The 17,080-nt window shown below is 37.9% G+C and overlaps 2 protein-coding genes across 5 annotated transcripts in view; one reads left to right on the top strand and one right to left on the bottom strand.

The window, feature by feature from the left end:
* si:dkey-71h2.2 (low density lipoprotein receptor adapter protein 1) overlaps positions 1-17,080 on the bottom strand; it is an 89,012-nt gene that overhangs the window by 2,193 nt on the left and 69,739 nt on the right. The window contains exon 10 of one of the 4 annotated variants that reach the window (XM_051071908.1): positions 964-1,026. The exons of the other annotated variants lie outside the window; for them this stretch is intronic. Coding sequence (XP_050927865.1) covers positions 979-1,026 — 48 coding nt within the window. The 3' untranslated portion in view covers positions 964-978. Of the gene's footprint in view, positions 1-963; positions 1,027-17,080 lie in introns of those variants that run through there. 4 annotated transcript variants of the gene reach the window in all.
* Positions 1,033-9,603, top strand: blk (BLK proto-oncogene, Src family tyrosine kinase). The gene is made up of 14 exons (XM_018694432.2): positions 1,033-1,231; positions 2,637-2,723; positions 2,909-3,005; positions 3,168-3,198; positions 3,626-3,719; positions 3,885-3,983; positions 4,122-4,225; positions 4,384-4,533; positions 5,017-5,169; positions 5,276-5,455; positions 6,361-6,437; positions 7,321-7,471; positions 8,509-8,640; positions 8,793-9,603. The coding sequence occupies exons 3-14, from the start codon at positions 2,910-2,912 to the stop codon at positions 8,993-8,995; spliced, it is 1,470 nt and encodes a 489-aa protein (XP_018549948.1). The 5' UTR covers positions 1,033-1,231; positions 2,637-2,723; position 2,909; the 3' UTR covers positions 8,996-9,603.

Raw genomic sequence — 17,080 nt, 5'->3', positions numbered from 1 at the left:
TTAATTCTGGTGAACTAGCCCAACTCAGTATTACTCAATATCCAAATAAAACTGTGTGTGTGTAATATATAGTCCTACCTAAATTATGTTCCAGGTTGTGGTCAGCAGACAAAATAGGTAAAAGGAGGGTTGCAAGGAGAGACACTAACCCTAACTTCTAAACCTACCCTAAGGTAGGATAAGGAAGTAAGGGTAATACTATCATCTACAAAAGATAAACCTTAAGATATATCTAAGCAGAAAAACTGATGAAAAAATTAAGGGTGAACCTCATTTGCAGATCTGGCACAAGAAGAATTAACACTGTGAATGATCCTTACAACCTTTGACCTTGAACGTGTATATGAGAATAATGCATCCATTCCTCCTATGAGTGCATACTCAAATACAATTTCTCAATTAGACGGTCTTGTGACCAATTCACCAGTCCATCTTGTGGTGAGAGTGTGTACTGCTTTTCTGAGCTACCATGCTGTAAACATGTATCACGGTTTGCTAACTTGCAAAGATGGATTGTAGAGATAAACAATATAGAGGAACTGTGAAACGTGTCATGGGAACCATGCTCTCTTTTTTCAATACCCAACACTCAACCACACCTATACTCACCACTAACCAGGCATGCAAACACATATAGTACAGCACAACCCCCTTTTCCATTGCAGTTCTCATTTGGCTCACAATCTTCAGATCACAGTTACATGACAACATAAATTATGCACTGTCAACCAACACATTTTAAACATCTCTCTTTGTAATTTGATCGATAAATCTGACTTTTGGTGTGATATATTTGTGAATCTAAAGACTGCAGATGAATTGTATTCATTTATTTAATTAATTTACTAACTGAGGGTTTGGTGGAAGTTGACTAATTGTAGTTTGACCAGCAGGTGATCTTTGTTGTATTTTGTTAGATGATCTGCTGCACAGACAAGGGAGGGAATTACCAAACAAAATAAATACACCAACATCTTTTTACGGTAAAGTCAGTGTAGTCCCCCAGGGGAGGCCCTGGTCTTTACTCTGAGAGAGAGAGAGAGACAGAGAGAGAGACAGAGAGAGAGGGAAAAAAAACAGAGCGCAAGAGAGAACAAGAGAGACACTGTCAAAACCAAAATGAGTGAGTGAGAGTGACATACTGACAGGCACTTGGTTTTCAAAAAGGACCTTGTAGACATTTTGCATCTGGACTACTTTTGAAGATATAAGCCTGGGGGACAAGGTCAAGGTATTTATTTTCTATATGATTATTTCACAATAAAGAATACTTAGACAAGCAGATACTGTAATATTATGATGGTAAAATGAACAATCATACCAAATAGTGTAAAATTCACAATCAAAAGTAGTGACTGAATCATGTCAAAAACTGTTATAATGTTTAATTGGAAAAGAAAATTGAAATACAGCTGAAACCTAATAGAGTTTTACTGGCACGCCGTTAAGTCAGATGGCTAATGATCTAATAACATATAATAACAGACATTAAGCTAATAATCATAACAGAACACTTACAGCCATTATTTGGAGACAAAAACATAGTGAACATAGTGTTTACCACACAAGCAGTCACAACTATCAGTTATAAACTTAGAGTATATGCGATAAAAGTTCAACGAAAAGGCGAGGTTTTGAAGTAAATATGAGTAAATATAAAGCTAATTTCCTTGAAATGATCAGTTTTGCATGGCATGTTCACTTGAGCATATAAAATTACTCTTAAATATAAATGACATAAAATTAATGATATAAGTGATTATAGAAAGTTTGTCACCGCTCAACAGTACTCTACAGTTCTAGGTACACATTACTGGATATTTTAGGCAATAAAAGAGCTCACATTGTCATCATGACAGTTGCTTTTTAAAGGTCATCTTGAATTTCATGTAGGTTTATGACATACATGACAATTATTTTTCATTTTTCCTTTTACAGCGCTGACACATACAGTAAATGCTGAAAAAAGTAATTCAATGAACAGTGAGACAAATAATGTGTGTGACTTAAGTATGAAGTCCATGTTTGAAAAGTAAAGTTTTGGTTGTGCTGGAAATGAGACTGTAGCATAAATGTTGACATTTAGACTCACTGGTTTACATGTACAAGCATGAACTTTAACTTTGTAAATATGAAACCCTTCTAGCAGCCAAATATTCACATATTGATAATGTTGAAATTGCCACTTAAAACTATTCTTAGGACTGTTCCATTCACTTGATGATCTGTGACACTTTTCACAATTCATCACCTATTTAGAATTTTTAACCTAGATATCTTATAGGATTGCGTTTTCACATAGACTCAGAAACAGCAGTGGCAAGTGCAACATAAATTAAAAACACTGACGCAAATACAACGAAAAATTCACAGTAATTATTCTGCATCTGCCTCTTGTCAGTTATATTTAGCGCTTTTTTCTTCCTCTATTTTTAACTCTTGACATGACATTGTGGCTGTATCTTAAACTGTACATGCAAATGAGAGCATATAAAGCTGCAAACATATTTTCCACTTCCACATATGAGAGCCAATCTTTTATACAGTGCGTGCACTTGTAACTAAGACCACTGAAAACAAAAGTCATTCGCCACTGTGGATTTAGCAAATTTTGAGTACATTTAATACATTTCCAGCACCCGGCATGAACTCACAGCCCAGGCCCTGCAGTGGGAGGAGTGGAGCCTGAAAAAAGCTTCAGTAAAGCTCATCTGCTTTATCAGGTAAGAGCACAAAAATGAACACTCTGTACCAATCTGAGGCTCTTAGCGGGAACTTGATATGGGTGATAGCATTTAACGCTGTAAATGAATGACATTATGCGGTATGTACTGTAACTTTATATTAAGTAAATCTTGTTAGTAGTATGTGGTATAACTGAAGAGAACCATTTGCATTCTATATTCAGGATGGGCTGCACTTGCAGTGGCCAGAAAGAAGTACACCAGGGCGAGTTCTATAAAGGAAAACACAACTCTCAGGCCTCCCACTCATTGAATCACATAGTAAGTTGACTGCTTAAAAGAAAAAGTTTTACCCACTTTAGTTAAGTAATTTACTGTGATTTGAAACTAGCCAAGATGAACAAATTTACATGATTTGGCAGTTTTTCATCAACTTACTGCTCACTTTGAATATTAAAACAATTACTTTTCTCTGTTCTTTAGGCACGAAGCAGAAACAGCAATACGGATAATGGTAATAACTGAACATGACTTGCATGGCAAAATCTCTACTGAAAAATAACAGGCCCGTGTTTATGTGTTGGACTGTTGCTGTGCAGTCATTAAAAGCTCTAAAAGGAGGCTACATGTAGTGATTGAAATCTTGGTTGGATTTCCTCTGTTTTCTTCTGGGGAAAAGATGAGATTATTCATGAGAGAAAGAAAAAGAAAGTCATTTTTATGTCACAGTGTAAAAACGACAGAACTCTCACAGCGTAAAGAAGAATAGTAATACACTACTTTGAATACAGCTGAGTTTTAACAAGGAATACAGTATCATGCACAGAAATGCAGGCCCAAAACAACAACAGTAAAATCACACTATAAAAACATAAATGGGTAACTGCTAAAGTGAAATTACTTTCTGAATTCATGTCTTTGTCTGCTGTACTTGACTTTAGATGAAACTCTGTATGTGGCACAACATGACTTCAAAGCCAACAACGACAGTGATCTTCCTTTCAAGAAGGGAGACAAACTTAAGGTTTTGCAAGAGTAAGTCTCATCATAGTCTAAACTATACAGCATGTACCCAGCAGCAGTGAAACACTATATATATATATATATATATATATATACACACACTATAGTTCTGGTAGTATAGTAGTAGCAGTATAGTCATATAATGAAAATGATCTGCCATGTTTGTCCTGTTTGTAGAAACGGAGAATGGTGGCTGGCTAAATCGTTGGTGACTGGACAGGAAGGCTTCATACCATCTAATTATGTAGCCAGAGCAGATACGCTGGAGGTGGAAAAGTAAGCAGCAAATTCAAGCACAACACAATCTGTTATCAATCGCCAGGGCAGATAACATTCAGCGGTGCAGCAAAATTTATCGACTGTTAAACACATTTGTATATCTTAAAGTAAATTTTGTGGTTGTCGCCTATGTAGGTGGTTTTTCAAAGACTTGAGTCGGAGAGAGACCGAACGACTGCTTTTGGCCCCTGGAAACAAACCGGGTGCCTTTCTAGTCCGAGAAAGCGAGACCTGTAAAGGTGACTCTTCTCAGTCTCTTTTTGTGATTGTGCTACAAATCAGAATTTCACTGACAAGGCATCTCAGGACGGGATATTCAGAAAATGTGCCCAATTTTAAAACTGCTCAAGCAATAAACCCAACTTGTAACTGTAGAATCTATTTGTTTTCCCTCTAGGCTCCTTCTCGCTGTCAGTCAGAGATCATGTATCAGAACATGGAGATGTGGTAAAACACTACAAGATCCGCTGTTTGGACAAAGGTGGCTACTACATCTCTCCTTCCAACACGTTCCCATCCCTACAGGAACTGGTCAAATACTACAGCCGTAAGTACTGAACAGAAATACATTTCATCCACCTATAAAAGTTTGATTTAACTTTTTTAGACCTGTACATCATTTAAAAAAAGAAGCAGGTCTATGTACAGGTTATTGTCAGAAATTCTGACGGAACCTGAATGTGTTGATTTGGACTTTGTGTTACAATTATAAGCTGTCTGCACTGACTTTAAATTAAATCAGGAAGTCAGACCCTTGTGATGCGTTGTGCATTTCCTGTTTGAGAGAAGTGATAGTCTTTCCACTCCTGTGACTAAACCACAAGATAAGAGGCCCAAATGTCTAGAGTGACTACCAACGCACAGCAGTTACAATTACACATATGCTGGCATGAAAAGCTTTCAAAACAATTTAAGGAAACAATAACTCATCAGACTGTAACTGTTTCAGTTAACTAAATTTAGTGCAACAGTAAAGAGAGAAGGAAAAAACACTGTTTATGACATTTGCATGTATCTTATTTGGGTGCAGGTACAGCAGATGGTTTGTGTCAGCGCCTGTATGCTCCCTGCAAGACAAAGGCACCCCAGCAGCCATGGGCGCATGATGAATGGGAGATTCCCAGAGAGACGCTGAAAATGGTGAAGAAGCTGGGAGCTGGGCAGTTTGGAGAAGTGTGGATGGGTAAGAGAAGGCTGCTAACTACGCATGTCATTGGAAACATTTTATAAACCAAGACAGTAAAGTACAGTGTGTTACTATAAGCATTATGTTTTGATTCTTGCCGCAGGTTACTACAAGAACACCCAGAAGGTTGCTATTAAGACCTTAAAAGAGGGAACGATGGCGCCCGAGGCCTTCCTCCAGGAGGCCAACCTGATGAAGCAGCTGCAGCACGAAAGACTGGTGCGCCTCCATGCTGTGGTCACCAAGGAGCCCATTCTCATTGTCACAGAGTTCATGGTCAATGGTAAGACACGGAAAAAGAGATGGGTAGGTGCCCCATATGAAAATGTGGACAAACAATAGAAGTCACAGTGATGATGACGTCAAAATGGCAAACACCAAACTCCATTCTCACACTGGGGATGGAGTCTAAGGGTGTCAAATCAGGTGAATAGCACGGGTGTTGGATGAATTCAGATCCACTTTCGGCAGATGACTGCATAAAGGCCGATGTTTATTTTCTCATAAAGTGCTGACTTACAATTTTCAATTACAAAAAACAGATATACCACAAAAGTTATCTATAAATAATAATAATTATTATTATCAGTAATGTAATTATTATCACTATTTCCATTATTATTGTTTCTTAGAATGATTTCCACATAACCACTCTGAGCTGAGCTGCATGTGCATGTGATGAGAGCTATTTAACTCATCTCCTTCTACTCCAAGGCACAAACTTATCAATCACCACTCGTACTACAACATAGCATGGCAAAGAAAAGCAAAGCAAAGAAGTACCAGAGAATGTTTGAGATTTTGATGCTATTAAATCCCAAAGAACTAAAAACTACATTTGTGAAGCTTATAATATTTGCTTTCAGCGATTGTATCAGACAGCTGATTAAATTCTATTTATTTTTGGAGTCCATAGTATGGGGTGTTATTGTAGAGGGAGTTACTATTACACAGAACAGGCATTTGTTTTGTTATTTCTGGCTGCTGGAGCTTTAAAAGCAATGATTGTAGCCTTATTACTTAACTTGCAAGAGCATCACATGAATTTGGTTTCTTTTAGTTTAAGACATGTCTTTCTGCAAGATTGGAAGAATTTAATTGGAATACAAAACTACAATATTTTCCAATTCAAAATGTTTTTTTTTTTATTTCTTTTTCTGAAAAGGTATTTCATTTTCTCGTTTGCAGGATGTCTTCTAGAGTTTCTAAAAACAGATGAGGGAAAAAGGCTAAAGGTCAACAAGCTGATAGATATGTCAGCACAGGTGGGAAACTTTGAATTCTAATCATACATTTTGATATCTTGTGTGTGACATTTTCATCACATTGCTAACCCGCACCTCTCTGTGATAACATAATAGCTTTTACTCAGAGATTTAACTAAGAATCAATTTTTCCACATCTGTGCATCTGTAATTCTCATATTTCTGAGCTTTTTTTTGTTGTTCTACTGCTTTTGCGGTCGTTTGTGACTACATGACATTAGTATGTAACTCACTGATTTTTGTCAAAGACAAAAACAGAAACAAAAACACTGGCCTTATTGCTGACCTCAAAATCTATTTATACACACTAGTTCTAGTTCTACAGTAACGCTTTGAATGTCTCTTGCAGGGTACACTTTGACACCAGTCAGGATGTTAATACACGTGGAAACTGTCAGCAGTAGCTGTGTGGTTTCTGTAGTGGGGGTTTTGTGCGCCTGGCTCAAAGCCTCGCCCTACGTCAATTATTAACATCCGGACAGGAAATCATGCTATTTTTCCATCCACAGTGAGCTCCCCTAGAACTCTAGCCCCTCCAAAAAAAGCATTTTGACTTCCTGAGAGTTGGTACATCCTGTTAAACCCACTTTGCTGCCATTACTACACACATAAACACGAATCTTCACACATGCATACAGTATGCACACATACTGTAGCTGCAATATTGCAACTACTGTACCCACTGACCAGAAGAAACAGACTTGACATGTGTACAAAGTAGATTCAGTGTGCTCCAAAATACATATATTATTACAAGTGTAATTCTCTAATTTCTTTCCAGAAACGAATACATTTAAAAAATTATTTCTGATTTTGCATTGATCTGATAATTCCCTTTGGAAGCTGTTTCCAACGTTCCTTTCCCGATCTTTCTGTATGTCAGATAGCTGAGGGCATGGCATACATCGAGAGGAAGAACTACATCCACAGAGACTTGCGAGCGGCCAACATACTGGTCAATGAGACGCTGCACTGCAAGATAGCAGACTTTGGGCTGGCCAGGATCATCGAGTCAGAATACACAGCTCAAGAAGGTGCGGCATGCACAGTGTTTCAAACTTCTGACATTAGCGATATCAGAGGCCATTATTTTCCTTGTTGCATTATTGAGTTAAGAGTTCAATTGTATTTTCTATTAAGTTTCCCTTCTCCAGCAACATAAAGGTGTAATGTATTTACAAAACAAGGGCTCAATGCTGGAAGTGCAAACCTTGTGAATGAACAGCTTCAAAGCATGCTAAAAACAGCTTTGCTGCAAGTGCCTTTTTTAAAAAACAGAAAGCCCATGGAGGAGCTAGCGCGGGGTGTTGTGGTGTGACACTACAATGCAGTTTTTAGAACTTCGTCAGACTGCCTGGAATAAATATCCATCTAAAATACTGAAACCGGCTTATGAAATACCCATGTCATGCACATTTTTAATTATGGAATGTAACCTCACCTCAGGTTGCTTAAACACCCCAATTCCACCAAAAAATACAGAGGACATGAGCTCTGTAGTAGCTGTGGCCCTGAATGCATCATGTAAATGCTCAAGTTAGACGCACGTTATTTTAACCATTCTGACGACATGCTGTTTTTCTAATGCTTCTTCTTCTAATAATTCCACTGTATGCCACAGTGTAGAAGAATAGCAGTGGGCTATATATGGGGATAAAATCATGTATAATTATACTGAATTTGTTATATTTAGTTGTTTATATTGTGACACACTAGCAATATATAATGTGGTATAGTGTATGGAGAAATTCAGTTGAGAAACCATTTTTTGACTTTTTGAATACACGTTTTTGGTTAATCCTGTCAATTAAGAAAAAAAGGTATCTAATTCATGTTGCTGCACAAACCCTTTGAATCAAATATTTGCCAGCGTTGCCAAAAAAGGATAAATACGACCAGAGGTATTACCGGTAATTAGATGATGTCTACAGTTTGAGGGTTTATGTCACGATATCGCCCCATGTTAGGGAGAACAAACACATTCACACACCCGCCCACATATTCTGTATAGTCACCTGCCAGTAACACAATTTCCTTTCGCTTTTTCTCACCCCCCTTTTCTGACAAGCAGGTGCTAAATTTCCCATCAAATGGACGGCTCCAGAGGCCATCAATTTTGGCACATTCAGCATCAAGTCAGATGTCTGGTCTTTTGGGATCCTCCTGACAGAAATAGTTACCTATGGAAGAATACCCTACCCAGGTACAGGACATGAGAAATAAGCACAAATTACATGTTGACATACTGTACACAAACTAATCTAGATGCAATTTTGAAGCCAAGTAAGTAGTAAAATACCGTACCTAAAAGTTAAGTATAATCTCACACTAACTGCATTTTCTGTCTTCTGTCAGGGATGACCAACCCAGAGGTGATCAGAAGCCTGGACAGGTCGTACAGGATGCCCGCTCCAGAAGGCTGTCCCGAGGAACTCTACAACATTATGAGGATGTGCTGGAAGGAGAAGCCAGAGGAACGACCCACTTTTGAATTTCTCCAGAACACTCTCAACGACTTCTTTATCGCCACAGAGGGACAATATGAGATGCACCCGTGATTAAAGAAAAAGAAAATGTTTCCTGCTGATAACACGGAGACCAAGCTTAAAAAGTCTTAAAGAGAGAAGTGAGACTTGAATGGATATAGAGGATCAACCAAACATATTTATGACTGATGCAATTTATTTTTTTTATCTTTTCAAATGGACATTTTTTTTTTTTTTTTTTTACATCTACCTTCTAAGTGAATGTAAAAATTATTTATGGCTTTTTCTCTCCCTTGGAGCATCTGAAAAGATGTCAGTCAGAAAACGTTCAGAACTTCAATGCAAAGACTGACTGCATCATAAAACCCCCATTCTTGTAGACAGCCATGAAGCAAAAGGAGGCATAAATATGAGTGATCAACAACGGATAAATAGAAATGCGGAAATACAAATACAGTACATGCATGATGTAAAAAGCCATTTGGACCCAGGACGGTTAAAACAGGTAAAGTTCCAGATCAAATATTTGCATGGTACAGAAACGAGCAGCCTGAGATTACATGCACAATACTTTGCACTTTTTATTCCTCCAGTCATTCAGTGGATGTATAAAGAAAGGGGAGAATTTATATTTCCATTTTTTTTTGTAAATAAAATATTTTCATTATTTAGAACTGTTATTCTTGTATTTCATTCCACTTATTTTAATTACAGCGACATAAAACATTCTTCACTGTACTTTATAATATTAATAGTATGCTTTACGCTAACAAACATCAGGTTTTTAAAAGCTTTTCTACTCTAAGGCTTTTTTTTTTCGACAGTTTTGCGCACAAGATAAATATCAACAGTGTGACATTATAAAGAAGACAACACTAAAGAGGGTTTGCACGCACAGGATGTGACATACAAACATAATAATCGCGTAATCACTTTTGCAGCATGGAGACCAAATGAAAGTCTAATTTCAGTTTGAATTATGTTCAAACATGAAGTGGGTGAATGGAGGATAATGCAGCACTGAGATGAATGATAGAGAGCCAGAGATAAAATGTGATCTTTATGGTGTACATGTTTACCTCAGTGCAGAGTGTGAGCAGCTACAGCATCTCACAGGAAGCCTTTAAAAGCAACTGACTTTACTAAATTACAGTGAGTTTTGATCCTCTGACTGAAGCGTCCCTCAGGGGCTCAGACAGTATCTTGAAGATAAGAGAGCGGAGTGGCCGCAGCAGCCAGGGGTTAAACTCTGCCATTTCCTGAATGGACCGGAAACAGGAAGTGTGAGTCAGCATTCCTTAAATGCCATCATGGCTAGAATGTGCTCACACACAAAAGCAGTTGAGGTCCTTGAATCTGATGTGCTAAAATACATTACACATCCTGAGGAGGGTGTTTCTCCTGATATGGTCGACAAATTGCTTTTAAATTGTCAGGAAGAAAGAGACTTTTTATATTATCTAACATAATATCTGGTATTCTCCAATATTACCCACAAATACAAACACAAGATGCATTATCATCTCACTGAGTGTTATCTGCCATAAGTTTAGTAATATTATCATGAGAGGGTTTAACAAGTGACATTATGTAGATTTCCTGTTGTCTCAACAAAACAGGCTGTGATAGCAGTAAAAAAAAAAAAAAAAAAAGTGAGCTCAGGGCTGTCTCTAAATATACTTTAGAGAGTTTCCAACTGACACAGCAACAGGATGGATGACAGAGAGTGTTGGTGATCTTTAATTTCTTATAGGAAATATAAAGTCCTTTAAATCAATTGAAACATGAGATCACTGCCACATGCTCAGTCTCTATGATATCAGTCTTTATTTATTGTGGTATTTTAGTACTATACTGTTTAACTCCACTAATCATAAAAAAAAATCCACATATCATGTGGTTCCTTTTCCTTTCTTGACAGTACAAATAAATATATAAAACTATTCACATAAGAAAAAGTGTGACATTTCAAATGAGTGCATTTTTCAGTTACTATTCTCCTGTCATCCTGCAGAGGTCAGTGTTACACACATTTTAACATGATGTATAGACATATTGTAAACTGCAATGTAACTGTTGTGCTGTTAATGATATGAGGACAACTGAATAATGGAGATTTTGCACATTTACAACAAATTACAGCATTTCTCCAGTTCAGAGTTTTCCTGACAGAATGGAGGCAAATTTTAGCTTCAAGTCAAAGTAATCTGTGTGTGATGATACTTCAAATCAGGTATTAACATGATACCAATGTTGTGTATAATATAATATTTTCCCTGACATGTACTGTGTTTACGCTGAATACTAAGCTTCACTGAAACATTCACCTCGACAGCGGGGAAATGCATCCTCAAAACACAGAGCACATTTTCCAAATGCCATCATGCACATATATTTGTTACAGACACGGTCATAAATTACCCATAAATCATATTTTGGTCTTACATCAAACCCACTGCTATGTGTTGTCAGTATCCTACTGTGTGCAGCCTCACAGATCCTATCCTGCCTGGTGGTCTCACTGAGCAAAACTTCCATGCACTGATCCTATCACAGTTATCTGTATTTATTTAGTCTTTATCTGTCTAATTGTGTGGCTTTCTTCACATCTGAAAGCAGATGTAGTTTTCATTTCTTTTTGGGGGGATGGGTGTCTGTGTGTGCATGTGTGTATGTGTGTGTGTGTGTTGGGAAGACATTTAAGAGCAGAAGATCTTTAATTTAAAGTTCGGTTAAGCTGGAGGGCTCTAGAGGAACGATTATTATGAAATAAAATCTTCATTCTCACTGTAGAACAATTGAATTATCCTGCCTGCTTTGAGGGTTTTTCTTGTCACACCTTTATTAATTTCTGCATTTTTCTTTGCTAATTCTGTTGTTTACCTCTGGCAGCATAACCAAACATAACAGGATCAGTGGTGGATTACGTGTCAAACATCCTAAGAATCCATCTGTTGAGCATGAGGTGAATTTTTTCATTCCTACATTCAGTGCAAGATACTGTAGACGTTAGAGGATGCAGCTAATATTTGATCACTGTCTTCAAAAGCTACCCCACAGGCAAAGATCACAATAACATCAGTCTCGAGGAACCACCACTAATAAGTCTCACACTGTAACATGATTGATAAACACCTCACTTCGGGATGAGCCATGATGTTAATACAAGATGACAAGGCGTGTGGGGTAAAGGTTGGGAGGCCTAATCACCCTCTCCCCCCCTCCTTCTGTTCGTCACTGCTGCCGTCGAGGAATAATGACGGGAAACGGTGGCTTGTACACACAGATTGATGACTGATCCCCGCAGAAGGCAACACATCATTAGCATCTTGTGAGGATAACCCCTGCGCTGTCCCTCTGGGATAAAAACCGAGCACATCGCCGCAGATGAAAAGAGATGCGCTTTCATCTCCCAATAATGTTGCTGATTTCAATGGCGTTCAGTTGGCATTATGCTCCTCATAAACATGTTTTCTCTCCTGGGCTTTGATGTCATTAAATTAATGGAGTCCATCAATCAAGAGTGTTTGCTCCAATGGATGCGAGGGCTCTTGAAACGGTGACAGAAGATGTTTACAAAACAGTTTTCAAAATGAGCAGCTGGTAAAATAGATAAGCAAGGAGTTTTTTGAGGGAAACTGGAACTTGTGAACTACTGTAGGTTTCACATGATTCAGGAAATTCATTTGATCAGAAATAATCTCATATACACAGTCAATTAATCTGTTCTCTGACTTAGACTGTGAAAAGAAATGAGAGCTAAACTAATGACTCCTAATTTTATGGTCTGTTTATCCCCTAATATAACTCTTTTTCCTTGAAATACACACACATTAGTCCAGGCTCTTTTTTTGTGCAATTCAAAACAACAGTTTCTCTACCAAAACAAACTGTGAGGCTCAGTCACAAGAGCTCACAGAAGGTAAGAGTCAAGGTTCAGAGTAAAAACATGAAGAGATGTCTCCATGTGAATGCTGCAAATGAGCTAATTTAAAATAACTGAAATATCAAAATATTACTGTGACGCCATTTACAATATACAGTACACTCATTCAGAGGATTTATTTAGTCTGCCTCAATCAACAGTGAGGATAATCTTTAATGGGTGAACAAAGACATGTGCTGCACTAATTACATTTTATATTATCAATGCTTCAAATGACACACATATTGTGAGAGCAGAAGCTCAAAGTGACAAACCCACAGAGACTTATCAGCTGAGTTTGCAGTTCCCCACAGCTCTACAAAGTTAGAGACTAGCTGGTGAACATAGTGGAGCACTTAGTAACTAAAGATCCATATCTTTTGCTCTCAAGTTGGTAGAGACCAAAACTGAGGTAAAAGCTGAGTTGATAACGGAGTTACATTTGTTTGGTGGATGGAAACATGACTTCAAATGAATGCTAATGTTGCTCCATATCTGCTGAATGTATGAATAGACTTTCTTTTCTTTTCTTTTCTTTTTTTTTTTTGCTAAAAGGTTTGTCATAACAGCTTACAGTAATAATATTGTGTCTTAGTTGCACTGTTCTCAAGTGGCAAATGAAAAAAAAGGAACTATGTTTGTAATCAAATTTGCCAAATGCTTCAGGTTTTAATATAACTACATCGGAAATGGGGAGAAAAAAAACTCAAATGGATTTTGACAAACTCTTCTATCCCTGGCACACACACACGCACACACGCACACACACACACACACACACACACACACACACAGTAAGTGTTCAACTCTAAAGTACATCTACATTATTTCCATCGTACTTGATTTAGTGGGCCAGACTTCTGTACTGTACATGAACTCCCCTGGAAATCAATATGTAATGATAACAGGCTTCTGATCCCCTGAGTTCTGCTGAAAATTGATCAAAGCAGTCAAGATCAGGCCAGCATGTGTTATATTTTTTGAAATACCCTATTTACCCTTTGGATAAAATACTGCAAAATGTTAAGCTTCTTCAGTGTGAGTGAGTGAGATTACTGCCACACACAGTGAAACCATGCGGCACACACAGATGTTACTGCTGACATCAGCGTCGTTGAAGGGGCCTGTTAGGACTTCCTGATCATTTGGAGCAGTGAAAAAAAATCTCTCTATTGTTAGACAGCACTGTGCACTTAATGCTAAACAAAAGAAAATGATGAAGACAAGAAGGGAACAGAGAACAGTTTTATACTGAGGTTATATTGTATAGATGTATGGAGTGGGCTCATTATGCTCTCTTTTATTTGAGCCAAAATGAAGTCTTATGGAAAGGCCTTTTGTGCTAATGGTATTTCTGTGATGAAGCCAGTATAAAAGACATCTGCACACTCAATTTATGGAGGCTTGCTTCCTTTCTTTGGGCTGACTGGGAAGGATTTTGGAAACCATCTGCTAGATTGATATTTTCCTCTTGATATATGAGTCTAAGTCAATTCATTTACTGTAAAGAAGCCTTAAAGTCATGGGGTAGCACGCCCTCCAACTGTATCTGATAATTGACCACCATAGTGGTGCTCAATGATGAGTCAAGGGCACCGGTAACTACAGGGAAATTTAATTATATGTGCGCTGGTGCAGTAAAAAGTACTAAGGGATACTGCTGGCCTACGCAATGTGGGCTGAAATGTGACCAGTCGGCTTTCTCTTAGACTCTCTGTCCCCACTGCTAGCGTTAAAGGATAGAGAACACTCACTTATGAAGAATCAGACTAATTAATGAATCCCAGCATGAGCGGGAAGAGAGTATCTCAGCTAAATGAACTCCACGCGATCACATAAACCTTTCACTGCACAGTAAAACACTCTTCTACATTACAGCTACATTTCACACAGCGGCAGACTTACATAACACCTGATGTCCTGTGTCACGGACATACGAGTCTTTTGTTAGCTCCCCAACGAGACAGCTCATCATCCCTGATCAGTATGCAGCGCCGCGCTCCTGCCTATTTGAAGATCCGTGCTGTCACCATCTCCCTTCTCCTGGTGGTTTGTGTACCAAATGCCAACGTAAATATTCATATATGTGGCTTTGACCTTGAGTGGTTGTCTCCTCCACAATGCTTTCTCTCTGCCCATTTTTACATTCAATGTAAAAAAAAAAAAAAATCAGGAAGAGCACAATGTAAACGTGGATGTGAGGTCTTTTAGCAACATGTCATCTGGAGCAAAAAATACAGGGAAGTAAAAGTTTGTAATATATTCATCCATTTTAATAAAAAGTAACAGAATGATATGTGCTATGTTAACTTTGTCTCATCCTTCTTTTTGTCTTTTCAATTCACTGATGTTTTAATGTATAACTGCTGCACAGTATACGATGGAAGGTACCTTTATCCCATCATGACATTTTATAGAATGGTGACTAATGCTTTACGCAACTGCCTTATCTCCAAGCCAAAAAACTTTGGTCTTCGGAAGGTGTCATCCACCATAATGTTTCCAGCTTTAAGTATCTGGGAGCCGTCAGGAGGATGGACTAAATGAACTATAAACAGTCCACGCCTGCCGTCACTTATTAAATCCCTGCCATCTCCCTGCCTTCTCTTAACTTATGAAGTTCTTTTACTGGACTCTGAACACCAAGCAATTAACATTTGGTGTCTTTTCTCATGCCAGGGGAAGTTATTTTTGGTCATTTTAACCCTGTCCTCTCTGGATTTTGTTTGAAAGTTTTGCAGTGAAATGATTGAGGTTTTAAGGTGACTTCCGGTGTTTTGAAAGGTCTTCCACACCTTCACAACCCTAATTTATTTATTAAAAACAAGCTCTTCAAGACACCACCTGTGTAAAATGATTCCTATGTTACAGCATTTGAGATTAATCAAACAGGTGGGAGGTATAGATGTGTGATATCCTTTGCTTCTGTCAGAGTGTGAGACAGTGAGCGTTGATTTTACCACCAATTTTCCAGCAGGCAGTTGAGACACTTTTCATTAAACTTGTTCTTTTCTCAGGATGTCTGACAAGTTTACATCACAAACAGTGAGACGATTGTTCCTGCCGAAAACCAAAAGTTAATCTATAATTTTTTTTTACAAGTTTGACGTAAAAAAAAAAACAATAAGATTACAAATCGGTGTGAGGCTGACAATACCCAATAAATTCCATACACCTCCAACCAGCCTGACTCAGTCCTAGCACCTGAACACCACATGCTGTTATTGAGATCATGTGGAAATTAGTTATCAGTGAAGCAGAGAGGTTAAACAGTTTTGCTATTAGTAATGGAAACATGTTCAGAATATCCAGCTTCTGATACTTAAATGCAAACGAACAACTCTAAGGTCTCAACCTTAGAGATCAGAGTAAGGTCTCAACCTTACTCTCTAAGATGTGATTTGGTGCTACACAAATAAAAGACACAACTTAAACATGTAATTCCAGAATCACTGTGTTTTATATCAAATATCACATTATCAATATTGGTGGATAACATCAACTTTAAAATCAATTCAAATGAACACATCTGGAAAATGGTGGGCGATGCCAGTGAAGGGGTACTTTAGTTCATCTGATAGAGCTGTGAGGACACGTCAGGCAAAAAACATGAAAAACAAAAAACTTTAAGGGTTTAATTAACTACCCTGTCAGTTCGTTGTCACATACACCTGCACCCACACAGTACAGTAAATATCCGTGGATACGGAGATGATTTTGACACTGTGAGAAAATCTAACCGCGTCTACCCTTAAGGTACATGATGTATCTGCAGTCTGTAAAAATTTCCTATAAACACAAGAGGTTGATGTCTGACTCTAAATGGAAAGAAGATCAGAGAACAGAGAAAGTGTGACCTTTGCCACAACCTCTGAGACAACATCAGCTCTGCAGCTGTTCCAGCTCATTTGCCTGTGGACACAGCATTCATAATTTATCAAGTTTATTATTTCACGGACAGTCTGCTATTTAAAAAAAGTTCCCACACAGAGTGAAAATCCATCTATCATAGTGAACTGCGTATTTGAGGCTCACAGCTTGAAATCATTTAAAATTTACCTTGGTTACACACAAAACAAAGGAATAAACAACTGAGCAACAGGATCTAGTTGTGCAGTCAAGCAATTATATTAAAAACAAACAACTCAGTCCAAAATTAGAATAAAACAGAACTGATGTGCAGAGCATGTTGAGTGCTGCTATATGCAGAATTAAAAACACAAAAGTCTGAG

Source organism: Lates calcarifer, linkage group LG7_1, assembly GCF_001640805.2.
Source record: "Lates calcarifer isolate ASB-BC8 linkage group LG7_1, TLL_Latcal_v3, whole genome shotgun sequence".
In the NCBI taxonomy this organism is placed as follows: domain Eukaryota; kingdom Metazoa; phylum Chordata; class Actinopteri; family Centropomidae; genus Lates; species Lates calcarifer.
The sequence above is the reverse complement of the archived record's forward strand: the minus strand, read 5'-3'. Positions and strand labels throughout refer to the sequence as shown.

Coding starts and splice junctions, on each gene's coding strand:
- blk (XM_018694432.2), top strand. CDS start 2,910: ATGGGCTGCACTTGCAGTGGCCAGAAAGAAGTACACCAGGGCGAGTTC. Junction 3,006..3,167: donor CCCACTCATTGAATCACATA/GTAAGTTGACTG, acceptor TCTGTTCTTTAG/GCACGAAGCAGAAACAGCAA. Junction 8,641..8,792: donor TGGAAGAATACCCTACCCAG/GTACAGGACATG, acceptor GTCTTCTGTCAG/GGATGACCAACCCAGAGGTG.